Consider the following 24,535-nt stretch of genomic DNA (forward strand, 5'->3'; position numbering starts at 1 on the left):
ATGTTCAACCAAAGCACTGTGACCGAGTTTCTCCTGCTGGGATTCTCTGACCAGAGGGAGCTGCAGATCTTACATGTTGTCATCTTCCTTATTATCTACGTGTTGGCTCTCATGGGCAATCTTCTTGTTATCTTGGCCATAGCCTTTGACCACTGCCTTCACACACCAATGTACTTCTTCCTGATGAATCTGTCCATCCTGGACCTCAGCTCCATCTCTGTGACTGTCCCCAAATCCATAGGGAATTCCCTACTCAACACCAGGTCTATTTCTTATTCTGGATGTGTTGCCCAAGTCTTTCTTTTCTTCTTCTTTGCCACAGACAATTTCATCGTCCTCACTCTCATGGCATATGACCGCTATGTCGCCATCTGCAAGCCGCTCTACTACCATACAATCATGAACTTGAGATTTTGTGCCCAGATGATTGCTGCTGCCTGGATCTTTGCTCTTCTGTACTCGGTAATGCACACTGGTAACACATTCTGGCTACCTTTCTGTTCCTCAAATGTTATTGATAAATTCTTCTGTGACGTGCCACAGATCCTCAGTATCTCCTGTTCTGATGCAAACATGAGTGAACTTCTTATTCTTGTCATCAGTGCATGCTTGTACTTCATTGACTTCCTTTTCATAGTTGTGTCTTACTTTCATATTTTCACTGCAGTGTTTAAGATTCCCTCAAAGCATGGCCGGCATAAGGCCTATACCACATGCCTTCCACATCTCATTATGATCTCTTTGGTCATTTCTACTGGGACCATTGCGTATATCAAACCCACCTCCCATCCCCCATCAGTTATGGATCTTATTGTGGATGTTCTCTATTCTGTGTTGCCTCCTGTCATGAATCCAATCATTTACAGCATGAGAAACAAACAGATCAAAGGTGCCATGAGAAAACTGATGGCTTGCAAATTCTTCCCCAAAACAAAACCGTTCAGCTTTCGGCTATGACTGTGCCTTGATGGACATTTTCTGCAAAGTTTTAGGAGTCCCAAAGCATTTTATCCTTTAGACTCGTTCGTGGAATTTTCTCCCATCTGTCAGAAGTTACAACAGTGTGAATTGTTAATATTTATCTTCTGAAGGCATCAGAGATCCTCTGAATTTGCACCATGAGAAGTCTAATTTCAATCTCTCTCTCTAAATATCACACCTAAATATCCCCACTATAAAGCGCTTGGCTGCATCTTCTTGATGACATCCCCATGAGCACTGTAAGGCTGTTCTGAAGTTTCTATTTCCTTCGCTGAACAATCCTGCCTCTCTCAGTGCCTCCTTACAGGACACATGCTCAAGCCTTCTGTCCGTCTCGGCTGCTCTGCTGGACTCAGTTCAGGTTTTTGATGTCTCTCCTAAACCGCGGTCACTAAACCAGTCTCAGTATTCTAGATGTTGCCTAAGGAATGCCACTTAGAGTGACCACTTCCACGAAGCCTATGCTCCTATTAAGGAAGCCTAGGCTGTTTATAGCTTTCTTTGCTGCCGGGCCATGCTGCCCCTTCTTGTTTAGCTTGATCTCCATTGAGGTTCTGGAGGCCTTTTCTGCAGAGCTGCTCCCAAAACAGTCAGTCCTCAGGCTGCATTTTTGCAAAGGGTTATTCCTTCCCAGGTCCACATGGGCAAGCTTCTTGCACTTCCGGATGGCCCATTTATCCTGCCTTAGTCCTTCAGAATGGCACTCCTGCTGGAGTCTGGAGAGAGTGACAGCAACTGCACTATGGCAAGGACTAAGCTGGTGTCAGGAACACTTTGGCTGATAAGTGGAAATGACTATAAAGCTATCATCTTATCCCCTAAATAGAGGGACAGCCCAAGAGGCTGTAGAGTTCTCCTTGCAAGGCAGAGGGCTGCACACCAGGATCTCCCCTTGAGCAGGAACACCTCTCAAGGTTATTCCTGGAGGTTGAGACATCCCTTACCAGCTACAGATCTGTGGGAAGTGAACGTAGCATGCAAAACCTTCTAACACATTTTAGGTTTTACTAAATTGCATCCAGGATTGATTTGGCACATAATCCCTTAGACATCAACCCCTGACCAAGTGTGGGACTAAGATAGGATTCAGCCACAGCCAGACTTCTTCCTTAGCTTGGGAAGCTAAGGGGTCCAGTGTGAACCTGGGACTCACTGGGAATGTCTTCTTGGTAATTTTGCATGAGCTTGTCCTCTATGCAGTAAATAACAATGACCTTGTCATAGAATCTTGTTAAAACCACTGTCCATGTCAATGAAATATAGTACTATTTCTTTCCATAAGAGTGAGGTTCATTGTATCACTCACCCCTCACGACTATTCATTGACAAAAGCAGCTCAGGAAGTGATTTGGCCCTCAGTTCTCAAGCAAATCCAAATTTGTTTGTGAAGAAAAAAATAAACAAACAAACAACAAACTTGAGAAGTGAGGCCATGAAGTATTTGGACCTTCTTATGGCTTTTTGTACATTCTCTTTTTAAAATCTGCCATTGAGTGGGCAGCAATTGTGAGGAGTCGTTGAAAGTGTCAGTTTAAAATATGTCTTTGAAACCATGTATGTACGGTTCTTTCTTGTAGAAATTTGAGCAATAAAAGCAATGATTAAAAAAAATCTCCAATTAAACTTATTGCTTATGATTTACATTGTGATTGATTTTCCGTACATTCTAAAGGTAAAAGTTCTCTTCTGTGTGGGGGCTCTTCTGATTTACATCTACCAGCAGGAACATTAGAGTCGTTGCTTCTCTTGTATCCCAAATCACCTCCACAAGCTCATATTTCCTTTTTGGGAAGGGCCCATTCTTGGGGACCTGATATGTCAAGCGCAGCCCCCAGGCTCTTGGCCACCAGGCAACAGCCCTAAACACAGTTGGAGAGGGGAAAGCCGAGCTGGCCTTGGACTGAGCGCATCGGCCCGCACCTGGCAGGAACGCTGCCTAATGGGCACAGTGCTCCTGAGGGCTGTGCTGGGGAAGAGCGGGACAGGCAGCAAGGATGCTGGTAGCACTGGGATCCTGGCCTGATGCCCTCCCCACCTGGGTGAGGCTCTCCTCTGTGGTGGCCGGTGACAGGATGAGGGGTAACAGGTCTAAGTTGAAACACAGAAGTTCCACCTCCATATGAGGAAGAACTTCTTTACTGTGAGGGTGACAGATCCCTGGAACGGGCTGCCCAGAGAGGCTGTGGAGTCTCCTTCTCTGGAGATCTTTAAGACTCACCTGGATGCCACCATGTGCCACGTGCTCTGGGTGTCCCTGCTGGAGCAGGGGGGTTGGACTAGATGATCTCTGGAGGTCCCTTCCAACCTTAAGCATTCTGTGATTCTGTGATTCTGTGATTCCGTGAGGGGGCACCCTGCACACAGGGGTTGAATGTAGGGATCTAGATGGAGAAACTCTTCTCCAGCGAGAGGGCAGGCAGCGCACACAGTCACAGGGTCTGTACGGCTGGTGGAGTCAGGCTGCTGGTGCCATTGGCCAAGAGCCCAGACCAGGGCCTCTGGCTGTTGCCAGAGAGCCATACCGGTACCAAACAGTTGTGGGTAGCTTTTGGCTGGAGCCAACACTGTTGTGGCCTTTGGGAGCTGCCCAGTCCAGGCAATCTGGATCTGCCATTACCCATCCATGGCTTGTCCTGCAAAATTTGGGGCTGTACCCCTTGCTGCCTGCACTGCTCACCCCAGGAACAGATACAGCCACCCCTGCCCACACATCCCTGCTGCTTAGCCTCCTACAAGGATGAAACCTTGCCAGCCTGGGGCCAAGGAGGACCTGCCTCATGTATGCCCGTGCCCTGCGTGCTGGGATTGGGCACAGCACCACCGCATGGGCACCATGATCCCTCCAGGCCCGCAAGTCGCTGCACAAGAGTGCTGGTGGCCTCCTGGCTTTCGGCTGCATGTGAGGGAAGCTGCCTCCTGTTGAAGACCTCCTCTTCCTCCCGGTGCATAACGACAGGCCGGGTGTGAGGATCTTGGCCACGACCTAGACAGACTCCTGTGAATCTCCCATGAGTGCCAGGCAGAGAAGTTCTCTGTGGGGCAGAGGCAGTTTTTGAATTGCAGGGCACTTGAGAGCTGCACCTGAGGGTGATGGTTTGAAGGCAACCTGTTGGGTCTGGGCACAGGGCGGGTAGCGTCTGGGCCAAGGCTGGGAATATGTAGAGAGGCAGTGGGTGCCACCCTCGTGTGTGTGCACACATGTGCCCGTTTTTTTTTTTTTCTTTCTTTTTTCGGAAGTGCCTGGCCTGGCCTTGCCTGGGCCAGGGCTGCTCTTGGTGAAACAGAGCTTCAGCGAAGGAGCAGGGAAGGGCAGGAGTGACAGAGCAGCAAAGCGCCCTGCCTGGCTCCCCCAGCCAGCCAGGGCGGTGAGTCCGATGGCCGCAGCTCAAATGCCCTGTCCAAGTTTCGACTGGTCTCTCGGCCTCCTTACAGCTGTACCGAGGAGGGTGGAAGCTCCCAGGAGTTCCTCGGAGAGCCCCTGGCTGCAGGGACTGCCATCACCAATGGCTGCGTGATAGATAAATCCATCGGTCAGTAAGTAATAAATAAGTCAGTAAGTGTGCACAGCACTGGTGCAACTGAGGGCAACTGTGCCAGGCCAGCCTGAGGTTGGCCCAAAACCAAAAATGGGTTCGTGCTGGGTGACTGCTGACTCTCCCAAATCGAGGGCCCCGTTATCCTGTTGCATGAGGCTCCTCCTTGGTCCGGAAAAGGCTTTGCATTGGGGCCAGCAGTGAAATGAGCTGCCCTGTTGTTAGAACAGCCGCCTTCCCGGAAGGGGCTGAGTATTGGCCAAGCCTGGAGCTGCAGTAAGGAGGTCCCTGGCGCCAGGGCAGGGTCATAGGGGCAGGCAGGTGTTCCTTCTTGCACATTATGCTTCCCTCCAAGCATTCTGCTCCTCTACCACATCCTACCCCAACCCCAGACTGGCTGCACATTGCTCAGTGTACTGAGTCTACTGCAGTACTGCATGGTGCTACCACAACAGACACCAGTGCAATTGCCATTACCTCCTGCAAGTGAAAGGCAGCCTGAAGACTCTGGCAGAAATGCTGCTGGTGAAACACTGCTTCAGCAAAGGAGCCGGAAAGGGCAGGAGTGGAGGAGCAGCAAAGTGCAAAGCACCCAGTGATGCCCCTCCATTGCACTCTTCTTTCAGCTTTACAGGGTCTCATTTATGATGTTTCAGGGGCATTTTCCTTCTCTCTTTACCGAGATGCCAGGCCTCCTTGCCCTGAAGAGGGATACACTCTCCCTAATTATATTTGCACTCAGGCCTTACATATTTTGTCCCCTGTGTCTTGATATTTGATCACGGTTTTAGACTCTGGATGTCACTTATGCCCTAGCATGCCACCAATAAGGACCTTTCTAAAACAAAAGTAAAAATATTCCAAAGGTCGATTGGATTCAGCCAAACACAGACTTCTTCCTTAGCTTGGAAAGCTAAGGGGTCCAATCTCAACATTTTTTCCACAAAACAGTGGGACATCTACATCATTTCACAGTTTTTTCTCTTTTTACCTCAAAATAAAATAAAGCAAAAAAAGCCACAGCAACATCAAAATTAGAATGTCCTTTTTTTTAAAACCATAGTTGACAGACATATTTTGGAAGCTGAGATTGGTTCCTTAAAACAAGAAAGTCTTTCAATAACAACTAAAGCTTCTACTTTAATTTGGAAACTAAGCCATTCAAAACAGTATCCCTTTGAACTTTCCTAGCCTCTCCAAAAAATCACACCCAACTTTAAGAAGAGTACCCCAAATATTTACTAATATATCCTCAAAAGTCCAAGATTCTTCAGAAAGGAGTCTATGTCTGATGCTTCTCCTCCATTTAATTTATGGCTTGGCAAATAAATCTCCTTTCTTCACAGCTCCTTTCCATAGTGGTGCTAGCATATTACATTCTTGTACTTCCTCATTGATTCAAAGCTCCGAGACCAATCAGGCAATGAGATCTGTCTCGACCGTTGACACTTTCTGGGGAAACCCTTCTGAAATCTTCAGGAAAAACAAGCATATAACCAAATGAAAGGAAAAGCAGGAGATTGGGAAGGACCTGTGGGGTCCAAAATCCTGCCCAAAGCAGAGCTCCTTTCAAAAAAGCTGGACCAGGCTGCTCAGGACATCGCCCAAGGAAAGCTGGGATATATCCAAAATTCCACAATCCCCCTGGACACCTGCCAGTGCTTCTCCTCTCTCAGTACAAAAAATTGATTTTTGTGGGCCCAGTGGACATTTCCTTGCTGCAGAACATGCCACTTCCCTCTTTTCTTTCACTGTGTGCTTCTGGAAAGTCTAGCTCTTCCTTATAGCATTTCATGCTGGTCACATTTCTCCAGATGCATGTAACAGCTGCAGTGCCAAGCAGCAAGAAATTTTCACTTCTCTGGCGCTACTGAATACACTCTTGCTAATGTGCCCCAGCATTCAGTGAACCTTCACAGTCACAAAGACAAACCATTCAGATAGCACAGTCCAGGGGAGAAGTCAGGTGGATTCATACAGGAATTCCTTACGTGATTTCCCTGTCGCCCCCCAACTACAGCAATCTTCCAGCACTAGAAATGTTTATACAAACTACAGCTGTTTATATCGGTCCTGTCACCTGCCATAAACTCCCCTGATTTCCCTCATTTGGAACAGAAAAGAAGGAAAGGAAGGAAGAAATGGAAGAAGGGAAAAGATGGAAAGAGGAGAGAGGAGGGGAGAGGAGAGTGGAGAGGAGAAGAAAAGGAAAAGGAGAGGAGAGGGGAAGAGAGGAGAGAGCAGAGGAGAGGAGAGCAGAGGAGAGGAGACAAGAGGAGATGAGAGGAGAGGAGAGGGAGAGGAAAAGGAAAAGGAGAGGAGAGGAGAGAGGAGAGGAGAATAAGAGGAGACGAGAGGAGACGATACCTAAAAAAGCTCACAAGGTTTGCGTGGACTTAATCTGAGGTTTCTGAATTATGCTTAAAGATTCTTTTAAGCTACTGTGTAAGTAGGAAATGAGATGAAAAGTTCAGAAGAAAAGTTCTGCATGTACTTGCTTTCCAGGGCATTTTGTGGATACATTCCCCATTTTTAATAAACGTGCTCGGTGCTAAAAAGTCAATTCTTGTCCACACCATCCTGTCAGTTCACTTTCATTCTGCCCTGCAAATTTGTTGCTTGCTTTAATATCCAGTACATATGTCTAACAATGATGAGATGAAAGATTTAAGGATTACACCAGCTTTTGGGGAAAAACAAGCATTCCTTTGAGGAACTAAACTTAATGCCTAATCCTGTGTGCAATTAAGAGCACTTATTGACAAAGGAGCAAAATGTTTCCCTAATTGTAACTGTGATGGATAATTGCAGTCAGTGGAATAATCAGAAAGCTATTTTAAATTACCTCCTGTACACAGAAGGAGGAAAAGCAGACAAGGCAGTTGTTTATTGGTTACAAGCAGAGGACTGCAGTGAGCAGAGGACTCAGGAGAGTTTATATCTGTGGATGTGTTTGCCACCCAAAATGACTGGAGCCTCCAGAACCAGGAAGGAAGATCTGAGGACAGGTAAGAGAGATGGCATCTGTTTTCCCAGGGAGCTGTAAATGCCACATTTATTAACTTCCTTCAGCTCTGCAGCTGAAGTCCTGGAGACAATCATACCAGCCAACTCCTCTGTGCCAGGTAGAATTCACCTGGCTGAATATCAGGCAGACCCACTCAGACACCCGATGGGGGTGACTGGCTAATAGGAGGGATGGCAACCTCAAGCCCTTGAAGAGTACAAAATCTAGCAGTAATGCATAAGGTTCAGTTAGAGTGTTTGAAAGAAATTGCAGACTGACTGATTTATTTTCCTTCTCCACACTCCTTTCTTCTTGCCTAGAAGGAATTGGAAAAAGGTAAGAGAGGCCATTAAGCAGAGCTTTGAAGGATCTTCTGACATATATTTCACTCTGGTTTTTCAGAATTCAATAACAGAGATGTTGAAGTGGAGCTTTGCAGTTTGGCTCCATCTTCTTGATAACCTTTTTAGGCAGTGGCCACAGGATGTGTTGTATCAAGCCATAGAAATCCATGTTTCTCTCGATTGGCTAAGAAAGCTGTTAAATCACTTATCATCTATGGGGACATGCATGTATGTGAATGAAATCCCTCAGAACTTAAGTGAATCTCTCTCTGCATGGGTTTTATATATAAGGTGTCTCTATGTATGCACAGGGGGAAAGCATGAGTAGAAAAATTCAAGCTGTGACAATACATTACACTAGAAGTGTGACTTTTGAGAAATGTCCTCATGGATGATGTGCGCTCATGTCAGCTGCAACATTTTAGAACGGCTGACCTCTCTGACAAAGTCTAAATATCCTGTGAGGCTCCTGGTGGAATTGTTCAAGTAAAAAGAAATATTTAAATGGACAGAATGCCCCAAGCAATTTTTGCCACTGGGATCATTTGATGTTAAAGGTATAAATAAGAATCCAGAACACTAAAGCATCTTTCTGTTCCTGCTTTGTTTTTCCTATCCAAGGTTTGTGCAGAAAAGGAAAATGTTCAACCAAAGCACTGTGACCGAGTTTCTCCTGCTGGGATTCTCTGACCGGAGGGAGCTGCAGATCTTACATGTTGTCATCTTCCTAATTATCTACGTGTTGGCTCTCATGGGCAATCTTCTTGTTATCTTGGCCATAGCCTTTGACCACTGCCTTCACACACCAATGTACTTCTTCCTGATGAATCTGTCCATCCTGGACCTCAGCTCCATCTCTGTGACTGTCCCCAAATCCATAGGGAATTCCCTACTCAACACCAGGTCAATTTCTTATTCTGGATGTGTTGCCCAAGTCTTTCTTTTCTTCTTCTTTGCCACAGACAACTTCATTGTCCTCACTCTCATGGCATATGACCGCTATGTTGCCATCTGCAAGCCGCTCTACTACAATACAATAATGAACTTGAGAGATTGTGCCCAGATGATTGCTGTTGGCTGGATCTTTGCTCTTCTGTACTCGGTAATGCACACTGGTAATACATTCTGGCTACCTTTCTGTTCCTCAAATGTTATTGATAAATTCTTCTGTGACGTGCCACAGATCCTCAGTATCTCCTGTTCTGATGCGAACATGAGTGAACTTCTTATTCTTGTCATCAGTGCATGCTTGTACTTCATTGACTTCGTTTTCATAGTTGTGTCTTACTTTCATATTTTCACTGCAGTGTTTAAGATTCCCTCAAAGCATGGCCGGCATAAGGCTTATACCACATGCCTTCCGCATCTCACTATGATCTCCTTGCTCGTTTCTACTGCGACGATTGCCTATATCAAACCCACCTCCCATCCCCCATCAGTTATGGATCATATTGTGGATGTTCTCTATTCTGTGTTGCCTCCTGTCATGAATCCAATCATTTACAGCATGAGAAACAAAGAGATCAAAGATGCCATGAGAAAACTGATGGCTTGCAAGTTCGCCAAAACAAAACCATTCAGCTTTCGGCTATGACTGTGTCTTAATGGACATTTTCTGCAAAGTTTTAGGAGTCCCAAAGCATGTTGTTCATTACACTTGTTTCTGGAATTTTCTCCCATTTGTCTGAAGTTACAACAGTAAAAAATGTTCTTATTTATCTTCTGAAGTCATCAGAGGTCCTCTGAATTTGCACCATGAGAAGCATAATTTCCATATCTCTCTCTAAATATCACATCTAAATATCACTACTATAAATCGCTTGGCTGCATCTTCTTGATGTCATCCCCATGAGCACTGCAAGGCTGTTCTGAGGTTTCTATTTCCTTCGCTGAACAATCCTGCCTCCCTCAGTGCCTCCTTACAGGACACATGCTCAAGCCTTCTGTCCGTCTCGGCCGCTCTGCTGGACTCAATTCAGGTTTTTGATGTCTCTCCTAAACCGCGGTCACTAAACCAGTCTCAGTATTCTAGATGTGGTCTAAGGAATGCCACTTAGAGGGACCACTTCCACAGATCCTATGCTCCTATTAAGGAAGCCTAGGCTGTTCATAGCTTTCTTTGCTGCCGGGCCACGCTGCCTCTTCTTGTTTAGCTTGATCTCCATTGAGGTCCTGGATGCCTTTTCTGCAGAGCTGCTCCCAAAACAGTCAGTCCTCAGGCTGTATTTTTGCAAAGGGTTATTCCTTCCCAGGTCCACGTGGGCAAGCTTCTTGCACTTCCTGATGGCCCATTTATCCTGCCTTAGTCCTTCAGAATGGCACTCCTGGTGGAGTCTGGAGAGAGTGACAGCAACTGCACTATGGCAAGGACTAAGCTGGTGTCAGCAACACTTTGGCTGATAAGTGGAAATGACTATAAACCTATCATCTTATCCCCTAAATAGAGGGACAGCCCAAGAGGCTGTAGAGTTCTCCTTGCAAGGCAGAGGGCTGCACACCAGGATCTCCCCTTGAGCAGGAACACCTCTCAAGGTTATTCCTGGAGGTTGAGATATCCCTTAGCAGCTACAGATCTGTGGGAAGTGAATGTAGCATGCAAAACCTTCTAACACATTTTAAGTTTTACTAAATTGCATCCAGGATTGATTTGGCACATAATCCCTTAGACATCAACCCCTGACCAAGTGTGGGACTAAGATAGGATTCAGCCACAGCCAGACTTCTTCCTTAGCTTGGGAAGCTAAGGGGTCCAGTGTGAACCTGGGACTCACTGGGAATGTCTTCTTGGTAATTTTGCATGAGTTTGTCCTCTGTGCAGTAAATAACAATGACCTTGTCATAGAATCTTGTTAAAACCACTGTCCATGTCAATGAAATATAGTACTATTTCTTTCTGTAAGAGTGAGGTGCATTGTATCACTCACTCCTCACGACTGTTCATTGACAAAAGCAGCTCAGGAAGTGATTTGGCCCTCAGTTCTCAAGCAAATCCAAATTTAAAAACAAACAAACAAACAACAAACTTGAGAAGTGAGGCCATGAAGTATTTGTACCTTCTTATGGCTTTTTGTACATTCTTTCTTTTTAAACTCTGCCATTGAGTGGGCAGAGATTGTGAGGAGTCGTTGAAAGTGTCAGTTTAAAATATGTCTTTGAAACCATGTATGTACAGTTCTTTCTTGTAGAAATTTGAGCAATAAAAGCAATGATTAAATAAAAAATCTCCAATTAAACTTATTGCTTATGATTTACATTGTGATTGATTTTCCGTACATTCTAAAGGTAAAAGTTCTCTTCTGTGTGGGGGCTCTGCTGATTTACATCTACTAGCAGGAACATTAGAGTCGTTGCTTCTCTTGTATCCCAAATCGCCTTCCACGAGCTCATATTTCCTTTTTGGGAAGCTCCCATTCTTGGGGACCTGGTATGTCAACCACAGCCCCCAGACTGTTGGCCATCTTCTTCAGTGTCAGGGAGCATGGATAGTCTTACTGGTCCTCTGGAGAGGTTTTGAAGCTATCTGTTGGAGCTATCTGGAGTGCTAGTGCAACCCTGATTTCCTAAAGAAATTGGCATTGCTGAAAATGCTGACTTTTGACAAGTACGTTTACATGCACTTCCTCCACGCCCAGCAACAGTGCATCCCTGTGTGTAAGAAGTCAGGCAGAGGGGGCAGGAGACCTGCGTGGATGAGCAGGGAGCTTGTGGCAATGCTCAAGGAGAAGGCGACGGTATACAGAATGTGGAAAAAAAGGACAGGCCCCCTGGGAGAAATACAGGAACGTAGTCAGGGAATGCAGAGATGTGACAAGGAAAGCTAAGGCACGTTTGGAACACAATCTGGCAAGGGATGTTAAAAATAACAAGAAAAACTTCTTCAAATACATTAACAGCATAAGGGAGATCAGAGAAAACGTGGGGCCGCTGGTAAACGGGATGGGCACCCTAGTTACAAATAACACAGAAAAAGCAGAGTTGCTGGATGCCTTCTTTGCTTTGGTGTTTACCAAGGGCAGCCCTTTAGAGCCCCAGGCCCTAGGGACAAGAGAGGAAGCCTGGAGAGAGGAAGACTTGCCCTGGGTAGAGGAAGATTGGGTCAGAGAGCACCTAAGGAAACTTGATACCCACAAATCCATGGGCCCTGATGGGATGCACCCCAGAGTGCTGCGTGAGCTGGCGATGTCATAGCTAAGCTGCTCTCCATCATCTTTGAAAGATCCTGGAGAATGGGGGAGGTGCCGGAGGACTGGAAGAAAGCCAATGTCATGCCAGTCTTCAAAAATGGCAAGGAGGACCCAGGCAACTACAGGCCAGTGACCCTCACCTCCATCCCCGGAAAAGTGATGGAACGGCTCATACTGGCCATTGTCTCCAGGCACATGCAGGACAAGAAGGTGCTCAAGAGTAGTCAGCATGGATTCACCAAGGGGAAATCATGCTTGACTAACCCGATAGCCTTCTATGATGGAATGACCAGCTGGATAGATGAGGGGAAAGTGGTGGATGTCGTCTATCTTGACTTCACCAAGGCTTTTGACACTGTCCCTCACAACATCCTCCTGGGCAAGCTCTGGAAGTGTGGGATAGACAAGCGCACAGTGAGGTGGATTAGGAACTGGCTGGATGACGGAGCTCAGAGGGTGGTGATCAGTGATATAGAGTCTAGTTGGAGGCCTGTAGCTAGCAGTGTCCCCCAAGGGTCAGTCCTCAGTCCAGACCTGTTCAATTTATTCATCAATGTCCTGGTTGAAGGCACAGAGTGCTCCCTCAGCAAGTTTGCTGATGATACCAAACTGGGAGGAGTAGCTGATACCCCAGAGGGCTGCGCTGCCATCCAGAGGGACCTGGACAGACTGGACAACTGGGCGGTGAAAAACCTCATGAAATTCAACAAGGCCAAGTGCAAGGTCCTGCACCTGGGGAGGAATAACCCCAGACACCAGTACAGGCTGGGGACTGACCTTCTGGAGAGCAGCTCTGCGGAGAAAGACCTGGGTGTCATGGTGGATGACAAGTTGACCATGAGGCAGCAGTGTGCCCTTGTGGCCAAGAAGGCCAATGGATTCCTGGGATGCATTAAGAAGAGCGTCTCCAGCAGGTCGAGGGAGGTGATCCTGCCCCTCTACTCAGCCCTGGTGAGGCCACATCTGGAGTATTGTGTCCAGTTCTGGGCTCCACAGTACAAGAGGGATGTGGAGCTGCTGGAGAGAGTCCAGCGCAGGGCCACAAGGATGATCAGGGCCCTGGAACATCTGCCCTATGAGAAGAGGCTGAGGAAGCTGGGCCTGTTCAGCCTGGAGAAGAGAAGGCTGAGAGGGGACCTGAACAGTGTCTAGAAGTACCTCAAGGGAGGCAGTGAGGAGGATGGGGCCAGCCTCTTTTCACTGGTGGCCATTGACAGAACTAGAGGAAATGGCCACAAACTGAAGCACCAAAGTTCCGCAAGAACTTAAGGAAAAAATGGTTAACAGTGAGGGTGCCAGAGCACGGGAACAGGCTGCCCAGAGAGGTTGTGGAGTCTCCTTCTCTGGAAATCTTCAAAACCCGCTTGGACGCAGTCCTGTGCCACGTGCTCTAGGTGTCCCTGCGTGTGCAGGGGGTTAGGACAAGATGGCCTCTAGAGGTCCCTTCCAACCTTAAGCATTCAGTGATTCTGTGATTCTATGCTTCTATGTCTCAGTGTAATGAAATAACTGTTGTGGAAGCAGGTGTTTTAAGAGAGAGTGCCTGAAGAGAGAGGTAGATAATGCAGCCTCACCAGCTCCAAGTATGGGAGGGATGATCACTTAGAATCATAGAATCATAGAATCATAGAATGCTTAGGGTTGGAAGAGACCTCTAGAGATCATCTAGTCCAACCCCCCTGCACACGCAGGGACACCTAGAGCACGTGGCACAAGACTGCATCCAAGCGGGTTTTGAAGATCTCCAGAGAAGGAGACTCCACAACCTCTCTGGGCAGCCTGTTCCAGTGCTCTGTCACCCTCACTGTTAAGAAATTTTTCCCTAAGTTCCTATGGAATTTTTGGTGTTTCAGTTTCCGGCCATTTCCTCTAGTCCTATCAGTGGCCACCACTGAAAAGAGACCATCACCGTCGTCTGCACTCCCTCCCTTGAGGTACTTATAGACACTGTTCAGGTCCCCTCTCAGCCTTCTCTTCTCCAGGCTGAACAGGCCCAGCTCCCTCAGCCTCTCCTCATAGGGCAGATGTTCCAGGCCCCTGATCATCCTTGTAGTCCTGCGCTGGACTCTCTCCAGAAGCTCCACATCCCTCTTGTACTGTGGAGCCCAGAACTGGACACAATATTCCAGATGCGGCCTCACCAGGGCTGAGTAGAGGGGCAGGATCACCTCCCTCGACCTGCTGGAGACGCTCTTCTTAATGCAGCCCAGGATTCCATTGGCCTTCTTGGCCACGAGGGCACACTGCTGCCTCATGGTCAACTTGTCATCCACCATGACACCCAGGTCTTTCTCCGCAGAGCTGCTCTCCAGAAGGTCAGTCCCCAGCCTGTACTGGTGTCTGGGGTTATTCCTCCCCAGGTGCAGGACCTTGCACTTGGCCTTGTTGAATTGCATGAGGTTTTTCACCGCCCAGTTGTCCAGTCTGTCCAGGTCCCTCTGGATGGCAGCGCAGCCCCCTGGGGTATCGGCTACTCCTCCCAGTTTCGTGTCATCAGCAAGCTTGCTGAGGGAGCACTCTGTGCCTTCATCCAGGACATTGATGAATAAATTGAACAGGTCTGGACTGAGGACTGACCCTTGGGGGACACTGCTAGCTACAGGCCTCCAACTAGACTCTGCACCGCTGATCACCACTCTCTGGGCCCTGCCATCCAGCCATTTCCTAATCCACCTCACTGTGCACTCATCTATCCCACACTTCCGGAGCTTGCCCAGGAGGATGTTGTGAGGGACGGTGTCAAAAGTCTTGGTGAAGTCGAGATAGACGACATCCACCGCTCTCCCCTCGTCTATCCAGCTGGTCATTTCATCATAGAAGGCTATCGGGTTAGTCAGGCAAGATTTCCCCTTGGTGAATCCATGCTGACTACTCTTGAGCACCTTCTTGTCTTGCATGTGCCTGGAGACAATGGCCAACATGAGCCGTTCCATCACTTTTCCGGGGACAGAGGTGAGGCTGACTGGCCTGTAGTTGCCTGGGTCCTCCTTCTTGCCTTTTTTGAAGACTGGCGTGACATTGGCCTTCTTCCAGTCTTCCGGCACCTCCCCCGTTCTCCAGGATCTTTCAAAGATGATGGAGAGCGGCTTAGCTATGACATCTGCCAGCTCACGCAGCACTCTGGGGTGCATCCCATCAGGGCCCATGGATTTGTGGATATCGAGTTTCCTTAGGTGCTCTCTGACCCAATCTTCCTCTACCCAGGGCAAGTCTTCCTCTCCACCCGCTTCTTCTCTTGTCCCTAGGGCCTGGGGCTCTAAAGGGCTGCCCTTGGTAAACACCAAAGCAAAGAAGGCATTGAGCAACTCTGCTTTTTCTGTGTTATTTGTAACCAGGGTGCCCATCCCGTCCACCAGCGGCCCCACGTTTTCCCTGATCTTCCTTTTGCTGTTAATGTATTTGAAGAATTTTTTTTTGTTATTTTTAACGTCCCTTGCCAGCTTGCCTTCCAGACGTGCCTTAGCTTTCCTTGTCGCATCTCTGCATTCCCTGACTACGTTCCTGTATTTCTCCCAGGGGACCTGTCCTTTTTTCCACATTTTGTATACCCCTGCCTTCTGCTTGAGCATTGCCACAAGCTCCCAGCTCATCCACGCAGGTCGCCTGCCCCCTCTGCCTGCCTTCCTACACACAGGGATGCACTGTTGCTGGGCGTGGAGGAAGTGCTGCTTGAAAACTAACCATCTCTCTTGGGCCCCCCTGCCTTCTAGAGCACTAGCCCATGGGATTCTACCAAGGAGGTCTCTGAAGAGGCTAAAGTTGGCCCTCCTGAAGTCCATGGTTGCAAGGCTACTTACAGCCCTGCCTCCTCCTCGTTGGATCCTGAACTCCACCAACTCATGGTCACTGCAGCCGAGGCTACCCCCCACCTTCACATCTCCTACTAGGCCCTCCCTATTTGATAGCACGAGGTCCAGTAGCCCACCTCTCCTCGTCGGCTTCTCCACAACCTGCGTCAAAAAGTTATCGTCGACGCTCTGCAGGAACCTCCAGGACTGCTTATGCCTGGCTGTGTTGTCCTCCCAGTTGATGTCGGGGTAGTTGAAGTCCCCCATGAGAACCAGGGCCTGTGACCGTGAGGCAATATCCAGCTGCCTATAGAAGGCCTCATCAACCTCCTCGTCTTGGTCAGGTGGCCTGTAGCAGACACCCACCACAGTGTCTCCCACATTAGCCTGCCCTCTAATCCTTACCCACAAGCTCTCAACTCGCTCATCCTCCACTCCCAGATTGAGCTCCATGCATTCCAGTTGCTCTCTCACATAAAGAGCAACTCCACCACCTCGCCTTCCCAGCCTGTCCTTCCTAAAGAGCACATAGCCTTCCATGGCAGCGCTCCAGTCGTGCGAGCTATCCCACCACGTCTCTGTGATTCCAATGAGATCATGATGCTGGGACCGCACACAGATCTCCAGTTCATCCTGCTTATTCCCCATGCTTCGCGCATTGGTGTACAGGCATTTCAGGGAAGCAACAGAGGCCACAGGTTTCCCAGGAGGGGTGAAAGAGGACCCTCCGTGATCATTTCCTATCCTCACTTCCCCACTAGCATACTCCCGCTGGACGCCATCTGACCTGGGCTGTGCGGTACTGCTTGCCGTATCAGTGTGCCACTCCCCTTCCCCCTTCTTGCCTAGTTTAAAGCCCTCCTAACCAAGTTGGCCAGCCTTTTGGCAAAGAGACGTGTGCCCCTCTTGCTAAGATGGGTCCCATCATTCCCCACTAGCTGGTGGTCATCAAACAGAGTCCCATGGTCATAGAAGCCAAAACCCTGTTGCCAAGCCCAGCGGCGCAGCCAGTTGTTAAGCTGCCATATTTGCCTTCTCCTCCTTGAGTCCATTCCCCTCGTTGGCAGAATAGAGGAGAATACTACCTGGGCACCTGTACCTTTGATGGCCATCCCTAGGGCTCTGAAGTCTTGCTTGACGTCCCTCATTTTCCCCATGGCATCATTAGCACCCACATGAAACAATACTAGAGGATAATAGTCCGACTCCTGAACAATTCTTGGGAGCCTTTCTGTGACATCCTTTATTTTGGCCCCTGGCAAGCAGCAGACCTCTCTGGATGAGGGGTCCGGTCTACCTATCGGTGCCTCCGTGCCCTGCAGCGTGGAGTCACCCACGACGATCACCCGCCGCTTCTTCCGGGCGCTCCTTTTCACTTTAGGGGGAGTAGCCTTGCAGCATGGATTAGACTGCCTCTCAGGAGAGAGCCCCCTAGACGGGCCTTGGTTCAAGGCCTCCTCTATCTGATCCACATGTTCCAGGGCCTTGTACCTTTTGAACGTGGTCACCGGTGGAGGTGAGGTGGGCCGTGGAGGGGATCTTCTGCCACCTCGAGTGGGGACCCGTTTCCATTGTTGGTCATCCCTGGATAGGGATGACCCGTCCTGCTGGCTAGGGATTTCCCGGTCCTGCTGGCTACTCTCTTCCTGATACAAGTCAGGAGGCCGTTGGCCTTCTTGGCCACCTGGGCACAGCGCTGGCTCATGTTCAGATGGGTGTCCGCCAACACCCACAGATCTTTTTCAACCAAGCAGCTCTACAGCCACTCTGCTCCAAGCCTGTAGCGCTGCGTGGGGTTGTGTTGAGCGAAGAGCAGGACCCAGCACTTGGCCTTGTTGAACCTCATGCAGTTGGCCCCAGCCCTTCGATCCAGCCTGACCAGATCCCCCTGTAGAGCCATCCTACCCTCAAGCAGATCAACTCTTCCTCCCAGCTTGGTGTGATCAGAAATTTGCTGAGAGTGCACTCAATCCCCTCATCCAGATTGTGGGTAAAGATACTGAAGAGGACCAGCGCCAGCACTGACCCCTGGGGACACCTCTCATGACCTGTGGTCAGCTGGACTTAACGCCATTTAACTGCAGGTATGAGCCTGAAGAAAAGAAAGGTTTCAGGGAATATTGAAATTTCAACTAAGAAATCCTAAAGGGAAAATGCAAAAACATAACAAAAAAAAGTATTAGGATAAACATTTCAAGATCAATATTTTCCATTTCAGGGGAAGATGCAACAAACCTTTTCCTGGAAGTGGTACTTCTGGTGTTGTAGTTTTGTTAACTGTACAGGTGTGGATATGTGAACCAGTTACTACAGAGAGTACCAAAAGCATTTTAAGATTTATTTTGTGTAAATAGACAAACTAGGTAGAGTGATTTTCAGTATGACCCAAAAAGTGTTTTACAGAGATACTTGTTAAGTGTTTGCTAAAATCCTGGCCTGCAATTGTTGCCGCAACTGCTTCAAGAGCATTGCTTTTTCTTTTTTTTTTCTTTTTTTAAACTAGACTGGTTACTGTTTCCATCTGGTGCAAGAAAAGCGGTTTAGAAAAATTATTGGCAAAACTTTATTAGGCCTCCACTCCCTGTTTCCTTGGAGCTGCAAGAGGTTGTTTCAGCTGCCCAGCCCAGAAATGTGGGATGATTTGGATGCCAACAGCCCTAAACACAGTTGGAGAGGGGAAAGCCGAGCTGGCCGTGGACTGAGCGCATCATCCCGCACCTGGCACGAACGCTGTCTAATGGGCACAGTGCTCCTGAGGGCTGTGCTGGGGAAGAGCGGGACAGGCAGCAAGGATGCTGGTAGCACTGGGATCCTGACCTGATGCCCTCCCCACCTGGGTGAGGCTCTCCTCTGTGGTGGCCGGTGACAGGATGAGGGGTAACAGGTCTAAGTCGAAACGCAGGAAGTTTCACCTCCATATGAGGAAGAACTTCCTTACTGTGAGGGTGACAGAGCCCTGGAACAGGCTGCCCAGAGAGGCTGTGGAGTCTCCTTCTCTGGAGATCTTTAAGACTCACCTGGATGCCACCATGTGCCACGTGCTCTGGGTGTCCCTGCTGGAGCAGGGGGATTGGACAAGATGAGCTCTGGAGGTCCCTTCCAACCTTAAGCATTCTGTGATTCTGTGCTTCTGTGAGAGGCACCCTTCACACAGGGGTTGAATGCAGGGTTGTGGATGGAGAAACTCTTCTCCAGCGAGAGGGCAGGCAGCGCACACAGTCACAGGGTCTGTACGGCTGGTGGAGTCAGGCTGCTGGTGCCATTGGCCAAGAGCCCAGGCTAGGGCCTCCGGCTGTTGCCAGAGAGCCACACCGGTACCAAACTGTTGTGGGTAGCTTTTGGCTGGAGCCAACACTGTTGTGGCCTTTGGGAGCTGCCCAGTCCAGGCAATCTGGATCTGCTATTACCCATCCATGGCTTGTCCTGCAAAATTTGGGGCTGTACCCCTTGCTGCCTGCACTGCTCACCCCAGGAACAGATACAGCCACCCCTGCCCACACATCCCTGCTGCTTAGCCTCCTACAAGGATGAAACCTTGCCAGCTTGGGGCCAAGGAGGACCTGCCTCATGTATGCCCGTGCCCTGCATGCTGGGATTGGGCACAGCACCACCACATGGGCACCATAATCCCTCCAGGCCTGCAAGTCGCTGCACAAGAGTGCTGGTGGCCTCCTGGCTTTCGGCTGCATGTGAGGGAAGCTGCCTCCTGTTGAAGACCTCATTATGCTCCTCTTCCTCCCGGTGCATAACGACAGGCCGGGTGTGAGGATCTTGGCCACGACCTAGACAGACTCCTGTGAAGCTCCCATGAGTGTCAGGCAGAGAAGTTCTCTTTGGGGCAGAGGCAGTTTTTCAAATCCAGGGCACTTGAGAGCTGCACCTGAAGGTGACGGTTTGAAGCCAACCTGTTGGGTCTGGGCACATGGCGGGTAGCATCTGGGCCAAGGCTGGGAATACGTAGAGAGGCAGTGGATGCCACCCTAGTTTGTGTGCACGTATGTGCCGTTTTTTTTTTTTTTTTCTTTTTTCTTTTTTTCATAGAATCATAGAATCATAGAATGCTTAGGGTTGGAAGGGACCTCTAGAGATCATCTAGTCCAACCCCCCTGCATACGCAGGGACACCTAGAGCACGTGGCACAGGACTGCGTCCAAACGGGTTTTGAAGATCTCCAGAGAAGGAGACTGTACAACCTCTCTGGGCAGCCTGTTCCAGTGCTCTGTCACCCTCACTGTTAAGAAATTTTTCCTTAAGTAAGTTTTCTTTCTTTCTTTCTTGCTTTCTTTTTTCGGAAGTGCCTGGCCTGGCCTTGCCTGGGCCAGGGCTGCTCCTGGTGAAACAGGGCTTCAGCGAAGGAGCAGGGAAGGGCAGGAGTGACAGAGCAGCAAAGCGCCCTGCCTGGCTCCCCCAGCCAGCAGGGCGGTGAGTCCGATGGCCGCAGCTCAAACGCCCTGTCCAAGTTTCGACTGGTCTCTCGGCCTCCTTACAGCTGTACCGAGGAGGGTGGAAGCTCCCAGGAGTTCCTAGGAGAGCCCCTGGCTGCAGGGACTGCCATCACCAATGGCTGCGTGATAGATCAATCCATAGGTCAGTAAGTAATAAATAAGTCAGTAAGTGTGCACAGCACTGGTGCGACTGATGGCAACTGTGCCAGGCCAGCCTGAGGTTGGCCCAAAACCAAAAATGGGTTCGTGCTGGGTGACTGCTGACTCTCCCAAATCGAAGGCCCCATTATCCTGTTGCATGAGGCTCCTCCTTGGTCAGGAAAAGGCTTTGCATTGGGCGGCAGCTGGAAACCTTGAGGCCGGCAGTGAAATGAGCTGCCCTGTTGTTATCTGGGTACATATGCCAAACAATGTGAGATTACAACAGCTTTTGGATTACAACAGGATTACAGGATTACAACAGCTTTTGGGGAAAAGTAAGCATTCATTTGAGGAATTAAACTTACTGCCTAATCTTGCATGCATTTAAGAGCCCTTACTGACAAAGGAGCAAGAACGTCTCCCTAATTATAACTGTGATGGATAATTGCAGTCAGTGGAATAATCAGAAAGCTATTTTAAATTACCTCCTGTTCACAGAAGGAAGAAAAGGAGTCAAGGCAGTTGTTTATTGGTTACAAGCAGAGGACTGCAGTGAGCAGAGGACTCAGGAGAGTTTATATCTGTGGATTGTTTGCCACCCATAATGATTGGAGCCTCCAGAGCCAGGAAAGATCTGCAGACAGGTGAGAGAGATGGCATCTGTTTTCCCAGGGAGCTGTAAATGCCACATTTATGAACTTCTTTCAGCTCTGCAGCTGAAGTCCTGGAGACAATCATACCAGCCAACTCTTGTGTGCTGGGTGGAATTCAGCTGGCTGAATATCAGGTAATCCTGCTCAGACACCCGATGGGGGTGCCTGAAGATAGGTGGGATGAATCTGATTGTTCATGACTGCCTAATAGGAGGGAAGGCAACTTCAACGCCTTGAAGAGTACAGAACCTAGGAGAAATGCATAAGGTTCAGTTAGAGTGTTTGAAAGAAATTGCAGACTGACTGATTTTCTTCCTTCTTCTCCAAACTGCTTTCTTCTTGCCTTGAAGAAATCGGAGGGAAGTAAGACGGGCCATTAAGCGGATCTTTGAAGGATCTTCTGACATATATTTCACTCTTGTTTTTCAGAATTCAATAACAGAGATGTTGAAGTGGAGCTATACAGTCTGGCTCCATCTTCTTGATAACCGTTTTAGGCAGTGGCCACAGGATGTGTTGTATCAAGCCATAGAAATCCATGTTTCTCTCGATTGACTAAGAAAGCTGTTAAACCACTTAGCTTCTATGGGGACATGCACGAATGTGAATGAAATCCCTCAGAACTTAAGTGAATCTCTCCCTACATGGGTTTTATATATAAGGTGTCTCTACGTATGCACATGGGGAAAGCATGAGAAGAAGAATTCAAGCTGTCACAATACATTACACTAGAAGTGTGACTTTTGAGAAATGTCCTCATGAATGCTGTGCACTCATGTCAGCTGCAAGCGTTTAGAATGGCTGACTTCTCTGACAAAGTCTAAATATCCTTTGAGGGTCCTGTAAGAATAGTTCAAGTAAAAAGAAATTTGAAAAATGAACAGAAATGACTAAGCACTTTTTGGCACTGAGATAATTTGTTTTTAAAGGTATTAATAAGAATTGAGAACACTAAAGCATCTTTCTGTTACTGCTTTGTTTTTCCTATCCAAGGTTTGCGCAGAAAAGGAAAATGTTCAACCAAAGCACTGTGACTGAGTTTCTCCTGCTGGGATTCTCTGACCGGAGGGAGCTGCAGATCTTACATGTTGTCATCTTCCTAATTATCTACGTGTTGGCCCTCATGGGCAATCTTCTTGTTATCTTGGCTATAGCCTTTGACCACTGCCTTCACACGCCAATGTACTTCTTCCTGATGAATCTATCCATCCTGGACCTCAGCTGCATCTCTGTGACTGTCCCCAAATCCATAGGGAATTCCCTACTCAACACCAGGTCAATTTCTTATTCTGGATGTGTTGCCCAAGTCTTTCTTTTCTTCTTCTTTGCCACAGACAATTTCATCGTCCTCACTCTCATGGCATATGACCGCTATGTCGCCATCTGCAAGCCGCTATACTACAATACAATCATGAACTTGAGAGATTGTGCCCAGATGATTGCTGCTGGCTGGATCTTTGCTCTTCTGTACTCGGTAATGCACACTGGTAACACATTCTGGCTACCTTTCTGTTCCTCAAATGTTATTGATAAATTCTTCTGTGACGTGCCACAGATCCTCAGTATCTCCTGTTCTGATGCAAATATGAGTGAACTTGTTATTCTGGTCATCAGTACATGCTTGTACTTCATTGACTTCCTTTTCATAGTTGTGTCTTACTTCCATATTTTCACTGCAGTGTTTAAAATTCCCTCAAAGCATGGCCGGCATAAGGCTTATACCACATGCCTTCCACATCTCACTATGATCTCTTTGGTCATTTCTACTGGGACCATTGCCTATATTAAACCCACCTCCCATCCCCCATCAGTTATGGATCATATTGTGGATGTTTTCTATTCTGTGTTTCCTCCTGTCATGAATCCAATCATTTACAGCATGAGAAACAAACAGATCAAAGCTGCCATGAGAAAACTGATGGCTTGCAAGTTCTTCCCCAAAACAAAATCATTCAGCTTTCGGCTATGACTGTGCATTAATGGACATTTTCTGCAAAGTCTGAGGTGTCCCCAAACATTTGATCCTTTAGACTTGATGATATTATTTTGTCCTGTATGTCAGAAGTTACGACAGTAAAAACTGTTCATATTTATCTTCTGAAGTCATCAGAGGTCCTCTGAATTTGCACTATGAGAAGTATAATTTAAATCTCTCTAAATATCACATCTAAATATCACCACTATAAAGCACTTGGCCGCATCTTCTTGATGACATACCAGTGAGCACTTTAAGGCTGTTCTGAGGTTTCTCTTTCCTTCGCTGAACACTCCTGCTTCCCTCAGTGCCTCCTTACAGGACACATGCTCAAGCCTTCTGTCCATCTCGGCCGCTCTGCTGGACTCAATTCAGGTTTTTGATGTCTCCCCTAAACCGCGGTCACTAAACCAGTCTCAGTATTCTAGATGTGGTCTAAGGAATGCCACTTAGAGGGACCACTTCCACGGAGCCTATGCTCCTATTAAGGAAGCCTAGGCTGTTCATAGCTTTCTTTGCTGCCGGGCCATGTTGCCTGTTCTTGTTCAGCTTGATCTCCATTGAGGTCCTGGAGGCCTTTTCTGCAGACCTCTAGAGGTTCCTTCCAACCTTAAGCATTCTATGATTCTATGATTCCTCAGCCTGTATTTTTGCAAAGGGTTATTCCTTCCCAGGTCCATGTGGGCAAGCTTCTTGCGTTTCTGATGGTCCATTTATCCTGCCTTAGTCCATCAGAATGGCACTCCTGCTGGAGTCTGGAGAGAGCGACAGCAACTGCACTATGGCAAGGACTAAGCTGGTGTCAGGAACACTTCGGCTGGTAAGCGGAAATGACTATAAAGCTATCATCTTATCCCCTAAATAGAGGGACAGCCCAAGAGGCTGTAGAGTTCTCCTTGTGAGGCAGAGAGCTGCACACCAGGATCTCCCCTTGAGCAGGAACACCTCTCAAGGTTATTCCTGGAGGTTGAGACATCCCTTAGTAGCTACAGATCTGTGGGAAGTGAACGTAGCATGCCAAACTTTCTAACACATTTTAAGTTTTACTGAATTGCATCCAGGATTGATTTGGCACAACCCCATACCAAGTCTGAGACTAAGATAGGATTCAGCCACAGCCAGACTTCTTCCTTAGCTTGGGAAGCTAAGGGGTCCAGTTTGAACCTTGTGACTCATGGGGAATGTCTTCTTGGTAATTTTGCATGAGCTTGTCCTCTATGCAGTAAAAAACAATGACCTTGTCATAGAATCTTGTTAAAACCACTGTCCATGTCAATGAAATATAGTACTATTTCTTTCTGTAAGAGTGAGGTGCATTGTATGACTCACTCCTCACGACTATTCATTGACAAAAGCAGCTCAGGAAGTGATTTGGCCCTCAGTTCTCAAGCAAATCCAAATTTAAAAACAAACAAACAAACAACAAACTTGAGAAGTGAGGCCATGAAGTATTTGTACCTTCTTATGGCTTTTTGTACATTCTT

The 24,535-nt window shown here is 48.0% G+C and overlaps 3 protein-coding genes across 3 annotated transcripts; all 3 read left to right on the plus strand.

The window, feature by feature from the left end:
* LOC148591590 (olfactory receptor 14A16-like) lies at nt 1-957 on the plus strand. The gene has a single exon (XM_088537194.1). It carries the CDS (start codon nt 1-3, stop codon nt 955-957), a length of 957 nt encoding a protein of 318 aa, XP_088393320.1.
* Nucleotides 958-8,505: 7,548 nt separating this feature from the next.
* LOC148591591 (olfactory receptor 14A16-like) lies at nt 8,506-9,459 on the plus strand. Its single transcript, XM_088537195.1, has one exon. The coding sequence runs from the start codon at nt 8,506-8,508 to the stop codon at nt 9,457-9,459; it is 954 nt and encodes a 317-aa protein (XP_088393321.1).
* A 12,629-nt stretch (nt 9,460-22,088) lies between these two features.
* LOC148591592 (olfactory receptor 14A16-like) lies at nt 22,089-23,045 on the plus strand. The gene has a single exon (XM_088537197.1). It carries the CDS (start codon nt 22,089-22,091, stop codon nt 23,043-23,045), a length of 957 nt encoding a protein of 318 aa, XP_088393323.1.
* The last annotated feature ends 1,490 nt before the right edge of the window (nt 23,046-24,535 follow it).

The sequence above is a fragment of the Tinamus guttatus genome, unplaced genomic scaffold, assembly GCF_059628265.1.
Source record: "Tinamus guttatus ecotype Peru unplaced genomic scaffold, ASM5962826v1 Tinamus_guttatus_pri_ptg000732l, whole genome shotgun sequence".
Classification (NCBI taxonomy): Eukaryota; Metazoa; Chordata; class Aves; order Tinamiformes; family Tinamidae; genus Tinamus; species Tinamus guttatus.